At 36.8% G+C, this 14,187-nt stretch overlaps 1 protein-coding gene across 2 annotated transcripts in view; it reads right to left on the reverse strand.

Moving 5' to 3' along the window:
• IFT57 (intraflagellar transport 57) overlaps positions 1–13,337 on the reverse strand; it is a 56,166-nt gene extending 42,829 nt beyond the window's left edge. For both annotated transcript variants that reach the window (XM_040621200.1, XM_040621199.1), the window contains exons 1-5: positions 12,975–13,337; positions 10,339–10,501; positions 9,422–9,540; positions 6,584–6,674; positions 1,934–2,002 (exon numbers count right to left, since the gene is read on the reverse strand). In XM_040621200.1, the coding sequence (XP_040477134.1) occupies positions 1,934–2,002; positions 6,584–6,674; positions 9,422–9,540; positions 10,339–10,501; positions 12,975–13,186 (654 nt within the window). In that variant the 5' untranslated portion in view covers positions 13,187–13,337. The remainder of the gene's footprint in view (positions 1–1,933; positions 2,003–6,583; positions 6,675–9,421; positions 9,541–10,338; positions 10,502–12,974) is intronic.
• Positions 13,338–14,187: the final 850 nt, after the last annotated feature.

A 14,187-nucleotide genomic window follows, 5' to 3' on the forward strand; every position in this document is an offset into this window, starting at 1 on the left:
TCACCAAGACAGCATGGTACTGGCACAAAAACAGACACATAGACCAATGGAACAGAATAGAGAACCCAGAAATGGACCCTCGGCTCTTTGGGCAACTAATCTTTGACAAAGCAGGAAAAAACATCCAGTGGAAAAAAGACAGTCTCTTCAATAAATGGTGCTGGGAAAATTGGACAGCTATATGCAAAAGAATGAAACTTGACCACTCTCTCACACAAAGATAAACTCCAAATGGTTGAAAGACCTCGATGTGAGACAGGAATCCATCAAAATCCTAGAGGAGAACATAGGCTGCAACCTCTTTGACATCGGCCACAGCAACTTTTTTCATGACACATCTCCAAAGGCAAGAGAAACAAAAGAAAAAAATGAACTTGTGGGACTTCATCAAGATAAAAAGCTTCTGCACAGCCAAGGAAACAGTCAAAAAAACTAAGAGGCAGCCCACGGAATGGGAGAAGATATTTGCAAATGACACTACAGATAAAAGACTAGTATCCAAGATCTACAAAGAACTTCTCAAACTCAATACACAAGAAACAAATAAACAAAATATAAAATGGACAGAAAATATGAACAGACAGTTTTTCAATGAAGACATACAAATGGCTAACAGACACATGAAAAAATGTTCAAAATCATTAGCCATCAGGGAAATTCAAATCAAAACCACCTTGAGATACCACCTTACACCAGTTAGAATGGCAAAAATTTACAAGGCAGGAAACAACAAATGTTGGAGAGGATGTGGAGAAAGGGGATCCCTCTTACACTGTTGGTGGGAATGCAAGTTGGTACAGTCACTTTGGAAAACAGTGTGGAGGTCCCTTAAAAAGTTAAAAATTAAGCTACCCTATGATTCAGCAATTGCACTACTGAGTATTTACCCCAAAAATACAGACTTAGTGAAGAGAAGGGCCATATGCACCCCAATGTTCATAGCAGCATTGTCCACAATAGCTAAATTGTGGAAGGAGCCGAGATGCCCTTCAACAGATGACTGGATAAAGAAGATGTGGTCCATATACACAATGGAATATTACTCAGCCATCAGAAAGAACGATTACACAACATTTGCAGCAACATGGACGGGACTGGAGGAGATTATGCTAAGTGAAATAAGTCAAGCAGAGAAAGACAATTATCATACGGTTTCACTCATTTATGGAACATAAGAAATAGGAAGATTGGTAGGAGAAGGAAGGGAAGAATGAAGGGGGGGTAAACAGAAGGGGGAATGAACCATGAGAGACTGTGGACTCTGGGAAACAAACTGAGGGCTTCAGAGGGGAGGGGGATGGGGGATTGGGATAGGCCGGTGATGGGTATTAAGGAGGGCACATATTGCATGGTGCACTGGGTGTTATATGCAAATAATGAATCATGGAACATTGCATCAAAAACTGGGGATGTACTATATGGTGACTAATATAACAAAATAAAAATTATTTTTAAAAAATTTAAAAAAATAAAGGTACTAAAATATAAAAAAAAAGAGAAAACATTGACTTAAAGCAATGTCTGACTACCTATCCATACACCAGTCTTAAAATAATCCATTTATTTCAAAGAATTACCAATTAAATATTTTCCTGTAATCAAGACTATTCAATACTAGCCAATTATAACGGAAAATAACTTGAAACCAAATAATATCTTTCTACAATAAAAAACGACAAATTATTTTCAGCTTACATGAGAAACACTGTGTTGATTTTCCACGGTGCAGATCGGAGGCTGCCCCATTTGGCCCTCTGGATCTTTATTATTTGCTATAATTACAACATTTTATATACAGGAAACACTTTTTTGAGAGCTACTTTTCACATGACACACAAAACAATGGCAAACAATGGTTTCTACTTGTTTCAATTTCCAGCAGAACAAGTGCACTGATCGCTTGTTGGTCCTGTGTGTATCCCATGTAACTTACCAAGCGATATGTCTGGGACTTTAAGATGTTGAGATCAATAAAGTTTTCTTCATTGTCTGTCTCCTCTTCCTTAGAAAGAAAGAGTTTTAAAAGTTAATAATTATAAAAAGTTATAATTTAAAGAATGTATTTCCAGTTTTTACATGTAATATGTACTAAGCTCAACACAAAGACTAATGCAGGAAAGGGGATTTAAAAGCCTAGTGGTGTGCATAAAGTAGGGCATAATGTTATTAGCAGCTCATCTGTTTTTTGAGGTTTTGATGGTACCTTTTAAAATACGGCCTTTTTATAGTCACTGAAAAAACAAAACAAAACAAAAAAACAGGAGAAGGAAGGGCCACTGCTGTAAAATTAGGGATAAATAAACATAAGAATAAAATAAGAAACACTGTAAAGTGGCATATCTGAAAGAGACAGATAATGGAAGGAGTTAATTGCAATTTTGAGAACATGACTAAAATGGACAAAAATGAGGTTGACAGACACAGAATATTTTCACCTGCTCCAGGGACCAATTCCATTAATGCATATTTTTGACATCTCATCTCTTATATGCTCAAGTTTAATAAATTAATAAGATGAGTCATTAGTACTGCTTGGCCCATGGCCCCTAAAACTATTTAAAGATATTAAAATATTAAATCTATTTAAAGATATGAAATATATATTTAAGATACTAACCTTGTATCTTAGATATTAACTATCTTAAGGGATATTTTGGGTAGATTCCAAGCTGGTCCTGATCCCTGGGCCAACTGGTATGGGGGGGGGTAGTGTCAGAAGTGACCCTTTGAGAGGCAATACCTTTCGCAATATACAGCAAAAATGGAGTCTTAGCAGGTTCTAAAGCACGTGAAACAAAAAAAATAGTTCCCCTTTCTCTTCAAAGGTGTTCGTGGTGACAAGCGACATAGTGGGTGAAACAAATTTAACAAAAGACTTAAGGACATGGTAAGACCGTGAATGGAACTTGGTCCTCAAAGAAAAAACAACAACCAGTAAGCGTGTGTTATTTGGTGGACACTTCCACATGTACAGTTCTACAAAGCTGCAGTGGGAGATTTCAAAGCTAGTGCTTATCTTCAAGCACTAAGAAGGATGTCAAACAGTGGTTCTCCACACGGGGTTCTGAGACCTGTAGCATCAGCATCAGCTGGGAGCTTGTCAGGATGCAGACTCTAAGGTCCCATCCCACAACTACTCTGGAACTCTGGGGGTGGGGACACTAAGGTAAGCTATGAGAACTATGTTAATCTTTGGGGAATTGGAAAGATTTATTAAAATATGAAGAAATATAAATGCAGAGTATAAATACACTCAAGTGACATTTACTTTTTTTATGTTTACATTTTTTTTACATTACTTTTTCAAGGAGGGGCAGTGGAGCACAGAGGTGTAGACAAAATTGATGTGACTGTTTACATCTTAAATCCTAACCATAAATGCAGATGCACACCTTTGAGATTCAGCTCAGTTTATTCTGTGTTTGCACTGATGATGACCTACTTAACAACCAGAATAAATGATTGAAATGCCAATGACTCAATGCCCATGGGAGAAGAGACAGGTTTATTATGCTTTTACAATAACCTAATCAGTCTGTTTACATAGGGAATCAATAAATACTTGTTGAATTAGTACAGGGTTAAATGCTAATAGGTAAAAGGCTTTAATAGCAGGCAGTGGAAAAAAGGGTTTAAGTTACTAAATATTACTAACAGAGCATTCAAAAGGAATTCAAATATAAACAGACTTAGAAAAAAGTTTTAAAATAAACTAAGAGGATTCTGATTTCAGTAATATAGAAGACACTCAACAATTTCCTACCATTTCTTCATCTAACAGGTACTAGGTACTCTCTTAATTCTCTAACTGCCAATTACTAAGTATATGATTATATGCAGCCTGTGAAAATATTGTTTTGTGACCAATACTTCTTTTATCTTTTCTTTTAAACAGTTATCAATGTGTCCTATGATAAGTCTAAATCGGAAGGATTCTAATTTCTAGGTGATTATAGCAGAACTTTACTCTGTCAGAAATAATTTTTTCCACCCTTGAGCCACCACACAAACTCTGGCAACAAAAGAATGTAACATCTCACCATTCAAACGCTTTTTGGCACCCATCTCCTTAGCAAGAGGGATGGGAGAGGTAACAGAGGGCTACTTGGAACACCATGATGATAACAAGAAAGAAAGAAAAGGAAAAAATTCAAGAGACTCGACATAAGGGAACCAGCAGCCTTAGTGACAACCCCCTGAGGAAGACCTTCAGTTTGGTCTAATGATAATAGAAGGTCTTTACCTTACAGTTGGGAAGAAATGTGCAAAGAGGCTGCTTTCTAGTTTGTTTCTCTAATTTACAAACCTAATGCTGCTGCTTTGAACTTTAGAGGGTTCTTAGAAAAAAATTAGCTATAATTTCTAAAAGTTACACAGCAATTTGCTGACAGTTGATTTTGATATTTAATGAACACCCACTTTGCACTAGTAACATGGAGATACAAAAAAAGGGCAAAATTGGTTTCCATCCCTATACAGTCTTCTTTCTGACTAGTAGGTTTTTGTACTTTTTTTCCGCTGACTGGCAGTTTTGAGTTATGTCTCTGAAGCTAAACGTTGATGCGCTAGGACCAGGTTTCTGTCGATAAACCATTAACTAATAAATAGTTACTTAAAAGAGAAGATGAGGAAAATACCTGAGTAAAATAAATGAGGTCAACAAATGGAAATATGTGAGAACTTAACATTTCTTGAGCCTGAATGGAAAGATCTATTACACAAAGAATAAAGTCGATACTCCTTAAAATGGCCACAATGATCTGGACCTGGTCTATCTTTCCTGTGAATCATAAACTACACACATGCATACACCCGCCTTACTTAGGAAATCTGGCCCCAGTGGTCTTCTCTCTGTTCCTTGATCAAATTAAGCTCCTTCCTGCCTCAGAGCTTTTGTAATGCAGTTCCACCAGGGTCCTGCCCAACAGGTACTCAGTAAAACACATGCAGAATGAATGAATATATATATTTACTTTAACTTTTAAAATGTATCATATTTTTTTAAAAGATATCTTTTAAAGTCGTTAGTTTTACAATGGTCTTTTTCCTTCTGTAAATAACAGAATCAGCTTTTTTCTATTTATGGTTTAAAATATTTATACTGCTGACAAAATACATGTTAAAAACTTTGACAATACAAAGAAGCATAGAAAAGGAAATAATCGGGGCACCTGGGTGGCTCAGTCAGTTGAGTGTCTGCCTTCGGCTCAGGTCATAATCCCAGAGTACTGGGATCGAGCCCCGAGTCAGGCTTCCTGTTCAGTGGGGAGTCTGTTGCTCCCTCTTCCGCTTGTGCTCTCTCTCACTCACTCTCCAATAAATAAATAAAATCTTAAAAAAAAAAAAAAAGGAATAATCACCCATAATCTTTCTACCCATATACAACTAATGTTAACATATTATTATCTTTTCTTTTTTGTATATTTTATATACTTGGGTTTATGCATACAGCAGAAATTATCATCCCCATATCACTAACATTACTTTGTAAACAATTTTAATAGCTACATAATATTCTACTATTTGGATAGTCTAATTTATTTAATGGTTAGTTTCAGCATTTTCTGGAAAACAAGAAGTGATTCTTTGTAGCATATAATAGCTTAATAAATTAAGCTGAAATACAGAATATACTTATTATCTAATGATTTATTTATTTACTTTTTAAAGATTTTATTTATTTATTTGAGAGAGATAGAGAGTATAAGCAGGGGGGAGCAGCAGAGGGAGAGAGAGAAGCAGGCTCCCGGTTGAGCAAAAAGCCCGATGCAGAACTCGATCCCAGGACCCCAAGGTCATGACCTGAGCCGAAGGCAGATGCTTAACAGACTGAGCCACCCAGGCGCCCCTTATCTAATGATTTAAAAATTCACTTGGAAAATGTAATTGGTTTATGACAATAAAATACACTTTAAAAAAGGGTTTTTTCCCTGCTATTTCAATTTCAGATCATAGATATACTTCCTAAAACAACAGGGTCAATTGATCATTGGCTCTGAGAAAGTGCTCTTTTTCTTTACCATGTTACTAGTTTAGTCTGTTATAGAGACTTGATCATTTAGTTTCAGAATATGAATAGAATGTTAAATATGGTAAAGGCCCAGATGCTGCCGAACAATTTAAATAATGTTGGTATTTTTAAGTATTTTTTAAAATTCCTAAAGGGTAGTACTTACCCTAATTTTAGAAGCATACAGGAGTTCCTGAGAAATGAACAGTGTTCTTAAGAAGTAGAATATATTAATCCTAAGCCCTATTATTCTTTTCCAAGTTCTTTATTATTTATGGCCTATTTCAAATCATGAATGGTTGCTAATAAAGTATTTACTCACACAACTAGCAGTCCACTATTTCCTGTCTACAGTTTAAGAACCTCTGCTATAACTCAAACTTCAATCATTAGAAAACGCGAGCATTAACTTAACCAAAGGTCTAAACAACTATTTGGTACTCTACTTAAAAGCTTTCTTCTCTAGACACAATGAAATGAAACATATTCCTGAAAATGGAAGTCTGGGGAAATTAAGAGAAGGGAAAGGAATTCAAAGGTAAAAAGAAACAAAAAGTTCAGCAGCACACATACCACAAATTCTTCATCCACTTTATTTAATGTTAATTCTGCATCATCTTCTGGGACAGTTTCTTCTTCTAATTCTTCCACTGGGTATGTTGGTCTAAAATAATAAGGCTTAGTACGTGATGAGAATTTAAAAAAAAGTCTTAGCAAGACAAAAAGGTATAATGTGAATTTTAAGAATCCCCTCTACACCAGATCTTGTCCTTTTTTAACCCCCTTCCATAATCACTATTACATGTTTGATGTATTCTTTTTGAAAATTTCTATGTAAAGAAGCAAAAATGTTTATCTTCAAATTTAAAAAATACATACACACAATTGGGATGATACAATTCATATTGTTATATAACATACTTTTTCACTTACTAATTTACCACATTTAAGTACATATGCATTTTTCTCTTTCCCCCCCCCCCCCACCCCCGACACCTGCACTGTGCTCCACTGAACAACAGTGCCAGAACTGGCTAAACATTGAGGTGGTTTCTAGCTTTTTTCACTCAACAGTAACACAGAGATCATCCTTATACATTCATTATGTCCATCATTTAGAAAAAATTTATACAATAGCTGGGTCAACAACTTTGTACATTTTATTATTTTGCTGTATGTTACCAAAAACCAATTTCCAGAAGATTACCCTAATTTACACCATCAACAGTGACTCCATTTCCGTATGTTCACGAATAACTGCAAACAAACTTTAATCTTTGCCAATCATATAAGTGAAAAATCTCGTTTTAATTGCATTTCTTCAAGAGAGTAAGTGAACCAAACTTTTCATGTTTTAATTGGTTATTGGTGTTTCTTTTTCAGTGAAATGCCTATTTATGGCTTTGCCCTTTTGTATATTAAGAAAATTAATGCTTTGCCTAACTTGTGTTAAAAATATTTTTCCTAGTTTATCACTTATAATCTTGACTATTCAGGACTGTTACAATTCTTATTACATAGACTTGCCAACCTTTCCTTGCATGGATCCTAGCAGCTTTAACATCATATATACAAGGCTTTTCCCTCACATGACACAACCCACCCCTTTGACCTTTTAGTACTCCTATAGTTTCATTTTTCACGTTTACATCTTTGACCAGTCTGAAATTTATTTTGATAGAATAAGAAGGGTTCCAGCTTTCTTACTTCCAAAGTCTAATCAGTGGTCCTAACACTAAGTATTGAACAACCATTTTTCCAACAAGATTAATGACATGTATTTCCCATATTAAAAATACCCGAAAGTATTTAGGTTTATTTCTAGAAACTTATTTAAAAATCCATACCTCAGACAGATTAACAAAATATAAAAATCAACATTTAATATTAAGGAAAGAAAGTACTAAGAACCAAATCAATCTTCTTAAGGAATATATTTCCTATTTTAATTAATTAGAATTAGATAATATCTCAAAAGCAATGTTCTTCTAGGATTTGCTTTGACATATTTAATATGTAAAATAATCATATATAAATATGTAATTTCTGTGTAATTTACATATTACATAGCTGACATGTTATCTGATACCTACTTCCAATATTTTCCCCCTTATTCTTCCCATATATTTTAACGGTCCTTATAAATTATCCAAATCACAATACATGGTCAAGAATTAGATATTCCTAGAAACAAAGGAAGTACAAAATTGAATATTGGTTGAGATACTAATCGCTTCAGGTGAATACAAAACACATCAGGCAATAAATTTAATAATACTTAAAAATGCCAGATGGTTTAGCACATCTCATAACTTTTCTTGGAGTCTAACAAAGAAGTAATGTGAATCATAATAGTTATTCCATATATATAGCACTACCTGGTAATATTTAGGTTGAAGCATATGAAATTGCCATTTTTTAGTTCAATGATAGGTGAGTATCAGTAATTTCATATGGTTCAGGCTGATGCTGATGATGACCTAAGTCAAGTACATTTTTTTACAATACTTATTAATAAGGGAATTGATTATTTACATGAGCATGTAATTGAATACACGTTAAGATATTAACAGGGAACAATATATACACCTTTCCAAAGAAATTTTTTCTCATCCCAAACCACTGCTTGCTCATGTTTTACCTAAATAGTGCTTTCCATAATCCCTAACCTGTCAATAATTCTAATCTTCAAAGAACCAAATTTATGTATTTCCTAACTATATCCTATATAAATTGACAGCTTCTGAGTATTTTATTCTCTTATCCATGTGATCAACATTTACTGAGCATCTGTGATATACAGAGTACTATGCTAACCACCAGAGTACATATTAAGAGTTCATAGTTTCTTGCAAGAAAGCCAGACCTGTAAACAAATGTTTTTAATACCAATGGATAAATACAATAATAGAAATATAAACAAATCACTCTCAGGTCAGAGAAAGAAGCAATGAACAATGCCTAAGAGAGGGTCAGCTGGCTTCTTCAGGTGGCTATTATTCTGGCCCAGTATCTATAAGCAAAAGAGAAAATCCCATTGAAAGTACTATATTAATTTCCATTTTTTTCTTTAATCTACAGCTATCAGTTACCCCTATGTATATAGTACCTTTGTGTATATAAATAAAGAGACCTTGAAAAAATTTCATACACTGAAGATATTCAGTTACAGTTAAACCTTTCATAATTATATATTTGAACTGGGACGGGGCATGATAAAATCAGAACTGGTTGTGAATATACCAGATTATTCCAATTTTGTCTATGCAGACATTTCCAATCACCTGTGGCATTTTCAGTTTAGAATAGTCAAGAGAAAATACTTCTTGTCAGTTCAGTTACATAGCTCCGAACCCATGGAGAAAAAGCTATTTACATAAAATTACTATTGCCAGGTTGGGTAATTTTTACCTTTTCCAGGTGAAACCAATATATTTTAATGCTTCTTCTGCTAAACAGTCAAGAACATAGCATACATGTTCTCCATAACCTGACTTTAATTTTGAAGGAGGAAAATCTGCGGTTCTGCCCTGAAATACAAAAGATAAACAGGGTATTACTTGTTATTTATATTCCAAATGTCAAAATATTTTAAGCAAAGTACTGCTGAATAAATGTATCACTTCTCTACATTTCAAACGGGATATAAAATAACTGTAATTATATTGCTTCTTAGAAATCCATCTTTTCAATCCATTGATACATAAAAAAACCAAAGGAAAATGAAGATGTTTTATTGTCAAAGGTATCAAATTGAAAGGCAATAACCTCATGACAGAACAAGTAACTGATCCTGTTAGGGCGAAGAAAAACAGCAAAACTATTAGCTTGGTATCCTACCGTTAAACAACCATAGGAAGGACAGAGAGAACCACTTGTCAAAAGTTAATAACATGTGTGCCAAAAATTCTTACTCCCTATCCCCAGGAAAAGTCAGAAATGAAAAGTACAACTGCTATCATGGTCTATTAAATCAAAGCTCTCTTTCAAAATACACTGTTCCAGCTTCCGACCAGCATTTTTTAGAAGGAGAACTAAGTAAGTATCCATAAATTTACCTCTTAAGACATAACAAGATTAATAAAAATATTATTGCTTTGGGCTATAAAGGGTACATTAAACATTTTTAGAAGTAGCATTAATACTATAATATGAACCATTCTGAGGTTTTATCTGAAAAAATCCAGATAGAATTTTATATATGTATGTGTTATAGACATAGTTATTCACAGAAAATTCACCTAAATGGGTAGCATCTACATTGCATTACCAATATTAAAATTCATAACTTGACAACATTCTGCAAGGAGAGAGTTGTTTACACTTACAAATGATCGAAGCTCAGATAATATGTTAGATATAGTTGCATTAGGGTCATCATATTCTTGAGGTTGCTCAAAGGGGCGTCCTGCTTTGTTAATCAACCAAGCAGCAAGAGTGCAAAACATGTAGAACTGTTCACCAGGGTTGGTAGGCAGTGCGAAGTAGTGTCTGTTTCAAAACAAAGTGGGGAGGATGGAATATGAAATACTGCAAACAAGTCTATAGTAACTAAAGGGACTAAGTCCAAAGTTGCTAAAGAACTTTTCTTTTTAAAATGGCTTTAAAATCAAAAGGCACTTATGATTCACTCTGAAGTTTCTGGTAATCCACAACACTCATATTAAAGTTTTTAACCAACAGGACTAGAGCAATTACTATTTTACACAAGATATTAGATCAAAGATCTTACACCCAGTAAAGGCAGGGCATGTTAAAAAACTGATCATGTACAACTTTTGCCAAAATCATTCATATGTCAGGAATCATGAATAAGAGAGTACCTCTTGAAAATGGTAATTGGGAATTAAGAGAATTTCAGAGTTTAAAAAGAAGACTTTAATGATTATTCGTTATGCATTTTTACAATGTCACTGGTATCTTTACAACTGTTCCTAACCTATCAGCTATGTTCAACAGTTGTTCTCATCTTGGCTGCATATTTAAAGCACCTGAGGAGCTCGTCAACCTATTACTACTGGACCAAACGTTACTTCTTCCCTTATGAATTAAATCAGAACTTCTGAGAGTAAAGCCCCAGTACAAGTACGTTTCAAAAGCTTTCTAGGTGGTTTGAAGGTGTCAGGATTAAGAATCACTGAGTATCACATCCACAGTCTAACACTTGCTGACTTTTGCTAAATCTCCTAACCTACTAAAAACAGTCCTATGAAGATCAATATGTTTTATACTTAAATAGGTTAAGAATAAAACTTGCTAACAATATTCAAGTCATTTTGATCAAAGATCTTTGTTTTCTGTGCAGTTATTAATTTTATGTGCAGTTTATAATTTTATTTATGGCTATTATAACTATTTTTCGTAAGAATCAGCAGTCTATCTTTCATGTTTCCCAAACTTTTTCCTGCAGGGTAGTGCAAATGTTCTGAAAGGTAACAGATAACTGGGAAGAAAAGGGTCAGGAGTCCTTCCAGGTATATATTCACAACGCTTTCAAAGTACCCACTGTTGAAAATTCATCTTTTCCTTACAGGCTGATACCAACTCCAAAACAGAGGACTGGATACTGACAGATCCTCCAGATGTAGGACAATGGTTCTAAAACTTAAGCATGCATCAGAATCACTGGAAAAGCCTGTTAAACAGACATCTAGGCTCCACCCCTAGAATTTCTGATGCAGTATACCTGGAAAAGGGCCTGTGGCATTGCATTTCTCCTGAGTTCCCAAGCGATGCTGCTGCTGGGAACCATTAAATTAGGATATTGCCATGCAAATCCATGATTCAAAATATCCTGCTGAACTCCTGAAGAAATAGCACAGACGTTATACCACTAGAACCTTAAGGCCATTTTCTTTTAGTTTGAAAGATATACTTGGGGACAAAAATGCATTTTTATCATAGAAGATGTTGGTTGTTTATATTATGCTGATTGACTCGTTGAAGTAATAACTCCCAATCCCAAAATTTCTATCATAGATCAAGCAACACTACTTTTTCCTCTAACTTTTTTCCTATTATGGCCTGACTTAGCTATATGGGCAATTTACATAGAGCCTACATATCTTACAATTCAAGTTATTGGAAGGGAGCAAGGAATGAAATCAAAACTGTCAAGGGAAATAATTTTAGCCAAGGTATAGCCATTAAAAGAAAGTATTACAGATTTTTAATCTAAATTGTGTTTTACACAATAAACAAATGTAAGTATTAACTTATTTATCCAGCTGTCATTAAGCTACACTGATTGCAAGAAAAAGTGCTAGCTGTGCATTACCCTCAACAACTAATGGCACTGACTTCAGGATACGATGGACTTTCCTCACCACAACAAGGGCAGAACTTTAGGTTGTAATGATACAGTTCCCACAGTTTTCATTTCATTTGTCTTTTCCACTTCTTAGTTTCTGGGAGTACTGTTATTGCAAAGGTAGAAATCTTTTAAACCAGAGAAATAGTCAACAAGTTTACTAATTGCATATAAAGTCAAGAAAGGTCCTAGTTACCAGTTGTAGGGACAAATTATTCGCAGAGGAAAACAAAAACTAGAAATAGAGCTAAAATGTTAACAGTATTCATCTTTGGGGGTGAGATTATGGATGATACCAGTATTTCCTACACACTTTCTTGTGTTTTTCTGAGTCTTCTACAACAGGTACTTTTATAATCAGAAAAAAAACAGTTTGTGTTTTGTGGAAGTGCGTGTGTGCTTTAAAGACTAAGCAAGACAAGCCGACTTCCGGTCTTTTCAGCGATTCTGAAACTTTACTCTCTCTAAAAAATACCAAAGCTAAACTCTGTGAGCTCCGCGGACTCTGTTGCCAAGTTTGGGGTGAAGTGCCCTTTCCTGGCTAGGAAGATGGAGGCAAGCGCTAACTCGCGTTCAAGGTTCCCCAGAAGGCCGGAGAAGGCATCTCCCCGGGGTCCAGCCGGCACCCAGGCGCTGGAGGACGAGGGCACCCACCTGGACGGGGGCTTCAGGTTGTTCTTCCGGAGGAGTTCCTCCTCGTAGTGGAGCAGCTTCAGCTTCTCCACCAGGTCCTCCATCACCACGAACATGTGGTAGGCCGCGCCGGGCCCCCGCTCCACGACCACCTCCCCTGCCCCTTCGCCGCGGGACCGAGACACTCCATCCTCTAAACCTGACGGCGTGACTACTGCCGCCGCGGCCGCCATCACAGAGCAGGAAGAAAGCGCCCGGTGTGGGCTCCGGCCCACAGACCTTGGCGGCCTTTGCCGCCTGAGCTGCCGCAGCCAGGACCGCCGCGACCGGTTACCAGGCGACCGCCGGGCAAACCCGTCACCAGGGAAACTAGACTCCGCCTCCTTCCCGCCCTGGTTTCTTCTAAATTCCCTCCAACCACGTCGGGCTTTCCGGACGACGTCACGCCGGGTCCGCACTCCTTCCCCGCCTCTGGGGAGGAGGTGGCTGGGAGGCAGTCCCGCCCCCTCGTGGGGGCGTGGCGCTCTGCCTCCACGTCGGGGCACGCCTCCTAGCGGAGGAGAGGCCGAGCGCGGTTCCGTCGAGCGCTCCCGGCTGCTGGTAGCTGGCTGGGGGCGGTTTGGGCCTGGTAGTAAGCGGCCGCCGCGCGGGCGTCTGAGTCAGCGGGGTCGACTTGAAAAAATTAAAGGGGAAGAAAGTTGGGCAATCTTGAAGGCTGCGCTAGGCCACTGCTATGTTTTCACTTTTCTTCTCAAAACTGAAAGTTTTCACTGTTGCAAAAATAGTCGCTATCGTAGGTTCCCTTTACATCATGAACTTTCCAACAAGAGGTTTCTGTATTTGCTGTGTTAGATTTAACAATATTATAAACCTTGAGGTATTTTAACTCCCCCCTGTTACTCCGGCGCTGGAAAAGGAAAGGGGTGGGGAAGAGAAGGGCAGAGGATGAGCCAAAATTCACTGGGAAGGATTTGTTCTGCCTCCGAAACAAGAATTCTAAATTCACATCCCGCTGATTAATCTGTTTCAAGCCCATTACATGTGGCATAAAATTTGGGGGTTCCTTGTTAAAATCAACAAAATAAAGGGGATTATCTTGAACTTCTCAGCACGACACAGCTGGCAGTGCGGCTAGAGAGGTACTACTGTACTCAGCAGCTGTGAGGAAAACAAGAAAGGTGACATCACTGACCACAGCTTTACAGTTCTCCAAACTGGCTTGTGTACCAAGCAG

The sequence above is a fragment of the Ursus maritimus genome, unplaced genomic scaffold (genome assembly GCF_017311325.1).
Source record: "Ursus maritimus isolate PB19 unplaced genomic scaffold, ASM1731132v1 scaffold_4, whole genome shotgun sequence".
In the NCBI taxonomy this organism is placed as follows: domain Eukaryota; kingdom Metazoa; phylum Chordata; class Mammalia; order Carnivora; family Ursidae; genus Ursus; species Ursus maritimus.